The sequence below is a fragment of the Haliotis rubra genome, unplaced genomic scaffold, assembly GCF_003918875.1.
Source record: "Haliotis rubra isolate DU_JTF1 unplaced genomic scaffold, ASM391887v1 Scf1603, whole genome shotgun sequence".
NCBI classification, from domain to species: Eukaryota; Metazoa; Mollusca; class Gastropoda; order Lepetellida; family Haliotidae; genus Haliotis; species Haliotis rubra.
Genome location: NW_025765563.1, coordinates 131,430 through 139,081, shown reverse-complemented (window position 1 = coordinate 139,081; position 7,652 = coordinate 131,430). Strand labels below are relative to the sequence as shown.

The window sequence follows — 7,652 nt, the reverse complement described above, 5'->3', positions numbered from 1 at the left end:
CAGTGTTAGGTAGAAACTGCTCTGGGAAACCTGGCATTAGTAGAGATGGCTCTTTAAAACTAAAGAAACAGTGCGTTGAGGAATTTCATAAAGGCAACGTAAATAAAAGGGTGTGTTCCTTTTTCAATGAAACTGTCAAACAATATCAATTCGATAGTGAATAGACCATTATAACTCAGTGTTAGCATGCCAATACCACTTTTCTTCACGTTGTAGCTCCAGTTTGTAGTTCAAGAAAATCCGATCTTTGTGATACAGATACAGTCAACAAGTTTAGGTTTGTCCAGCACTCAGGGTATGTACCGTGCGTCCCTCAAACCTAGAGAGTCGGACACTCTCCGAGAGTATTCTAACACGTGTCTCTACCACTTCCCTTGACGCTGTAGCTCCCATACGTAGTGCAAGAAAATCCGAGCTTTAACAAAGTTGACCCCAGGACCATAGTGCACACCATCCACACTCCTCACTCCTTTCGTCATATTGAAGGTATCAAAAAAAGGGACACTAGACGCTTCCACGAGGTTCTTCATATACACGTTGAAGGTTTCTGCGTGTTCATTGTCTGATGTTGATACAAACCGTCTGTGGAACAGGCCAAAATAATGAAAACCTGACCATATCAGTCTGGGCCAGGTGTTGTTCGCTCGTAAGGAGATCACCTCCAAGGCATACTTCCTCCCTGCAGGTATATTAAACTGTTCCCATGAACCTGCACCGAAGAAGATGATCGATTTGGGTTTTCCCACAATCTGTTCCACGTCCTTTTTCATCTTAGGAATGTCCAAACTCTGTGGATAATGACGGAACAGCGCAGTTACTGTTCCATTGCAGAGTGTCGGGGTGTAGTCAAGGAATTTCCGACAGTTGCGTGATGGAAAGACATACATTCCAGAACATTTCTTCTTGATATCTGAAAACATCAATATAGCTGTAATTCCACAATACTGTGTCACACAAGAACTTTCTGTTCGTCAGTATGTATAATCTCTGGTATCGATGAACAAACAATTTAAGGTGCGTCAGGTCGAAGTCCGCCATACTGAATATATAGAAACAACAATGTGTCTTGTAGCCATCTTTTCCTCAACACTATAAAGTGCCAGACTTTCATTCTACTTTCATTCTAAACCTAACCTAAAGTTAAGTTTATATAAAGCAGGTGATTCATTTGGCCCAAAATGCAAAACTTGTAGGTCGCTAGTAATCTAAATATTTGTTTATACACAACATGTATGTATACATTATACATACTTGTGATTGCTTTTTGTCTTTAAAATAAACAAAATCTCTCAGAATTGAGAATAGTCTAGACTCTTTATTCTTTAGCAAGACGTTTTTTATTTCAATTTTGAATCGTGAAATTATTATCACGATTGAACCACTGGAAGGAAAATGTTTACGTACGTGCAGGAGCATCTGGTCGAAGTCCGCCATGTTGATTATCTCCCTTTATTATAATGATGAGGGCTAGGAACACCATTCTGACAACGGAGTCCCCATAGAAGTGATACGTGCCTCCCCGGAGTAGGTCACAGGCAGCGTTGGAGGTGAACGTTTCCACTTGACATCTGACAACAAAAACACAAAACAATAAAACAGCATGATCTTGATTTACTTTTACTCCTGAAGATCCGGGTTAGAACTGATTTTCGGCAACCCTTATTGCCGTAAGAAGCAACTGACGGGATCTGGTGGTCAGACTCGCTGTCTTGGTTGACACATGTCATCGTATCCCGTGTGCTCATTTCGATGCTCATCACTAGATGTTCAGCTCCAGACTACATATTTACACAACAGCGTCGCATAGCGGGAATGTTGACGAGTGTGGAGTTAAAGAATAAACAATTTGAAACATACACAGATGATAACACAGAGTAGCCTTTCAAAAGGCAAGGCTGGTTTAACCGTATCTCGCTTGAACAATGTCGACCATTACGTGCAATATGTGTTCTTCAGCTTACTTTTTATACATTAACATTATATACATTGACTTTTCAATATAACAGATCAGTTTGAACAAAGATATAGTGGAATCACTTTGCAGTATATTATGGTATTCTCCAACCAAAATTTCACGGATACGTAATTGCTGGGAATGTGACACACACACTAAAAAGTAGTTGTCATGTTCAAAACAAGCGGAGCACGGTACAGTGGAAGCCCTCTTAACCGGTAGCCCTCGAATCCGGCATGCTGTCAACCTCAGCACAACCTCAGAATTTGGTCCCGGCAGAAACAAATGAATTTATAATCATTTAAACGCCCTCTAATCCGGCGTCAGTCTATTCCGTATTTCGACACAACAGAGACCGTCCTATTGACTGTACAGTAATTAACGCTCTCTAAACCGGCATCCGGTATCTCCTGTTGATTGGCTGATTAACAACGCAGTGGGTTACCATCGCTCACCGTGTCAATCGCTCATTGATAAAAGATATTGATGCAATTCCTCGGCCTAATCAAAATGATCTTGCACATAAGTACCAAACAGTCTCGGACATTTTGAAAATCTGGCCCTAATTTAAGAGCGAAAGATATTCAGGTTGCTTCAGAATTCAATATCAACGAGTTTTACGGCACACGTGAAGGTTCTCTTAACCGGCTAGTCCTCTTTACCGGATTTTCTGCCGGTCCCAACGAATGCCGGTTTAGAGGGCATCCACTGTATCTAGGTTATTTGACAAAAGCTAAACATCAGAAATATGTATTATTTAATCCTACCATATTACCTGTCGTCGTCAGGAATCCAGTCTGAATATTCAGCATGTATCTGTGGTCGAAGGTCATAGCAGTTCTTACACACACATTCTTCAGTCGTTTTCATCATACACGTGTTGTTATAGCAACAAGGGTTACCTCCCCTGGGGTTACACAATGCTCTGGTCCAGTCAGCCATTTTTTCTTTTGACTTCCATGGATAGTAGCCAAGGTTCCCGCATCTTCTATCCACCAATTCAAAGTTATCGCTTCCATTTACAGCGTAGAGGCCTTGAAGTAAAAACGCTTCAATCTCATCTTCCTCTTTCTTTGAGATATTCCGTGTTGCCCAGGAACCAACCAACATATACTTTAGTACATCTGGACACGTCCGATGTATGTGGAACGACCCTAGCACTTGAAGATGAAATGTCCTGTGTACAGACATGAAGATGATAAATCCAATAGTTCCCACTAGGAATACAACAAGCTGGATTTTAACTTTCGGGAAAGTCTTACCTGGAAGAAAAGTGAATGAGTTTAGTTTTACGATGCTTTTAGCAACATTTCAGCAATATCACAGCGGGGGACTCCGGATATGGGCATCATACATTATACCCATGTTTGGAATCGAACCCGGGTCTTCAGCGTGACGAGTGGTCACTTTAATCACTATACTATCGCACCGGCCCGCCGGAAGGAAAGTTGATGTTTACTTTGTATTGATTGTTGTTCCCAGTTCACAGGTAACTTCATATATGGATGTTCTTTAACGGAGCACTCAGCAATATTCAGTCTATGTGGCGACAGTCTGGAAATACTTGTTTTGATCAGACAAACCAGTGATCAACATCATTATCATCGATCTACGCAATTTGCTGATGCTATGACATGTGCCAGCATAGGCAGCAAGTCTGACTACCCGATCCCGTTAGTCGCCTCTTACGACAAGCATGGGCTGCTTAAGATCAATCTTAACCTGGAACCCCACGGGTAGATATGTCGAGGAGACTTGATAGATTCTGCTTAAGTCACACATGTAGACTGGCTGGCTTAGCATGGTTTTATGCCGTTTTTAGTAATATTCTAGCAATATCACGGCGGGGGACACCAGAAATGAGCTTCACAAATTGTACCCATATTCGGAATCGAACCCGGGCCTTCGGCGTGAAGAGCTAACGCTCTAACCACTAGGCAATCCCACCGCCCCCATACATGTAGATGTAATCACATTGAAACTGGTTACGCAGTGAACACATAGGCCACACTTAACGATGTTAGACGGCAGCTCTGTGTAGGTGTTCTGCTGAGGCAATACAGAAGCAACAAAACCTTTCCACACTCATAAGAAACCAGGAGAAAGTTACTCTGATACTCTCAAGATCACAGAGAGAATGTATGTATTACTATCTCAGTTGGTGGCAATACGCTCTGCGAATCTTTACCGATACATAAATATGGGCCACTATGCAAGAGACTGTACAATCACGTGGTCATGGTAGACTCTAACTGTCACGGGTATTGTGTGAACTGTACACATTATAACATATTGCATCTTTGCGTTCATGGTCAGTTTGAGCGCCGAGTGACATGACCTGTCCTGACCTATACATGAGAACATCATCTGACTGTAAACTTTCATGATGAACTGGTACCTATATGAGGGTGTTAGGGCGACCATTGTCAAAGAAAAAGACGTCCGCTTTGACACTATGGTGTGATCTTGTGGCTATCGCCTTAAACCCTGTGACATTATTATCATTATCCTCAGTGAAAACATAGGTACTGAGGAATGCAAAACCACATCCACCACAGCACAATATCTCGAGTATGACATCCATATACCCGCCCAAGATCGTCCCAAAATTGGCAGAAAAAGAGCGACCATCCTGCTAAGGACCGATTCATCCGGGTATTTCACCTTCGTCACCGATTTGCTACAGCAACGGACACTGCAGTACAGGTGGCTGGTCTTCAAAGAATTTGCAACCAAACCATCAGAAATCGTCTGAGAGCAGTGGGAATTCCAGCATATCGACCAAAACAACGTGTCCAATGGTGCAACAGGGTAAAGGCATGGAGCCTGGGGAACGCATGGACCGCGTTTGGTTCAGTGATGAATCGCGTTTGCCCCTGTCGGGATGGGAGACAACGTGTCTATCAACGTCAAAACGAACGTTTTATGCCGAACTGCGTTCGACAGGTGGACAGATGTGGTGGAGAGAGGGTGATGGTGTGGGGAGCCATGTCCTAGATACCTCGTGATAGTTCAGCATATCACTACATCCACCATATCCTGAGACCTCATCTCCTCCCACTTTTTAACCGTCAGAGGGAGCTTTTTCAACACGATAAAGGTCGACTCCACACAGCTCGTGTAACAGGTGTCTATCTCGCCAACGCAAACATCAATATCCGTCCCTGGCCATCCAACTCGCCTGAACTGAGCCCGATCAAGCAGCTATGGAACGACGTGTCCGTAAACATCACAATCGTCCTCAGACATTGGCTGAACTTGCCAACGCGTTGCAGGGAGAATGGCGAAGAATTCCTAAGCAAACATCCGACGACTTGTGCAATCCCTTCCAGGGTGGGGTCGAGCAGTGACGGCTCCCACCCCTAGAGGTATTTGTTGGTTCGAGGTAGGTCCTTCAGTGTTCTCTGGTGCTGGTTCCAGGGTGGGATTGGGAAGAGTGGTAGGCAGCGACCTCTGCGCTGTGGACGTCAAACGTGTATTCAAAGTAATCCTCTACTGCTTGTAGGCCTGAACTCTGGATTCGTCTGTAGACATTAAGGCTCAAGTTATAGAAACATCCCTTGATCTCAACATCCGGGAACTCTGACACAGCAGCATTCCATCTGTCCCTCTCGTAGTCAAGCATGGATGAATCAGGAGCACAATCACACAAGCCCTTCACCTGTGAAAACACTTCCCTGTAGGTAACCTCTTGGTTGTTAGACAAGAGGGCAAACCCTCATAGGACAACACCATCATCTACCAGGCAGTGAATGGTGATTCTACCATGACTTCACTAAATACAGGATTGTGGTTGGTAATTTAAACTCATTCAGAGGTATATAATCACATAATATGTAACGAAATTATAATAGCATCAGCTGCCAGGCAGTAAATGGTGAATAACTGATAGTACAGTTGTGGGACAGTCTTAACAGTTCTATCAGCGAACCAATGGGGTGATCTCGACAGAAGATCCAGCTTTCTCGGCATTGAGAAGATCAATATGCGGTTAGGGTTGTCTTCTCATTCAAATTACAGGAAGGTCTCCCCAACTCCAGTCAACTTGTATTTATCAGATATGACCATAGAGGCTGGACTCTCCAGCTCCAGTCAACTTGTGAGTGAGTGAGTTAAAATCTAAAATCACTTTGGCAATATTTCAGCCATATTGTGACTAAATCAAGTTATGAATTAATATATATCAAAGGTAAATTATAAAAACCTGTCAACGAAGGACAGTAAATCAACTAGATTATCACAGGTAGAAATTTAAAACTAGCTATTGTATTTAACGATACACGACAATATAATACCAGTCAACTTGTATTTATCAGGGATGATCTTGGAGGCTTGGTGAATTATTGCCGATTTGGCTTAAAAACCCTCACTTTCTGCAATGCTACCACAACTACTATCATTACTAGCTCTAATAGTCCTATCACAGCAAATATTACGTTTACTTCTAAAAGCATTCCACGGGTGGATTTCGTACATACCTACAGCCTCCATGGTGGAATGCACGGGGAATCTGTGTCTGTCCTTTGAAATCATGTAACTGTTCTTTTTGGTGCATTAAAAACCAGCACGAAGTAATACTCGACCACCACTAGGCGTTGGAAAGAACTGTATCTGAACATTGACGTTTGCCATTTTGACATGTTAACCTGAAGATGTCAGCCCCATTGATTGCCTTTTAGTCATCTAATAAATTGAATAATTATTTTAAAAATCACCAAACTGACTGATTTCAATCAAAGTATTCTTATAAATTGAGTAAAGATTCATGTTCGTGTCACTCAGTTCACCAGGCTATAGTTGGAGGACCTTGAGCTGCACTTTCGATCGGTGAGCACATTTCAGCGACTATAATCCCTAGCCCTAATTCCTGAACCTCCACAAAAATATTTTGAGCTAACTGAGAAATATCCATCCCCTACATTGGCAAGACCTGACACCAGATCAGCAGACTCCTGAAGCAACAAGCGGATGTAGACACCGCATTCTCGACTCACCGTGCTCTAAACAACCTACTGCAGACCAACGGGCCCAATCACACCAACAACGAAAAACAATCAAACCCCAAAGGTGTGATTTACAAAATTGTCTGCAACTGTGGACAATCTTATATTGGTGAAACATCAAGACCAATTAAGCAAGAGTTCGATACCACGACGCTTCATATCATCGTCTGCTTTCGGCGAGTTTTATTTTCTCATGAAGCGATGCTTCGTCAACTCGCTCAGTTTCCCATGCTGTTAACGAGTTCTCCACGTACATGTTTCTGGCTTCGTCTAAACCTCGCAGTTCCCTCAGGGGAAATTCGAGAGCCCAGGCAAGGGGTTTGTCAGCGGTACGGCATAGCCAATATTTTTCGATACTCGTCCGATGTTTCTTTAGCATCCCCAGTATTGACCCCTGGCTACTTGCAGATCTTGGACGACCTTCGGGAAGCTTTAGACCGCGGCGCCACCGTAATCTATGAAGCCTAGTTCCCCACGGAGCAGTTGACTCCCACCAGGGCGACTTGTGAGTGTTGACAAAGCATATGGTTTCCGCCTTTTTATGATATCAGCCCACGGGTAAGCCTTCAATCGCAGCGTGCCCCTTTGTTATCGACCATAAACTTGGAATAGTCCCTCCCCAACGGCTTGATGTTGTCTTTATTTTCTAACCGCGCCGTAATAATCATCGACGGCCGACTGTACAAGTTCAGTAA

The 7,652-nt window shown here is 43.3% G+C and overlaps 1 protein-coding gene across 1 annotated transcript; it reads right to left on the bottom strand.

Annotated features, from left to right (window-relative positions):
- Window positions 1–362: 362 nt before the first annotated feature.
- On the bottom strand, window positions 363–6,466 carry LOC124271487. Its single transcript, XM_046706640.1, has 4 exons — window positions 6,433–6,466; window positions 2,730–3,216; window positions 1,405–1,568; window positions 363–910 (listed from the first exon to the last, which is right to left on the bottom strand). Exons 1-4 carry the CDS (start codon window positions 6,443–6,445, stop codon window positions 363–365), a joined length of 1,212 nt encoding a protein of 403 aa, XP_046562596.1. The 5' UTR covers window positions 6,446–6,466.
- Window positions 6,467–7,652: the final 1,186 nt, after the last annotated feature.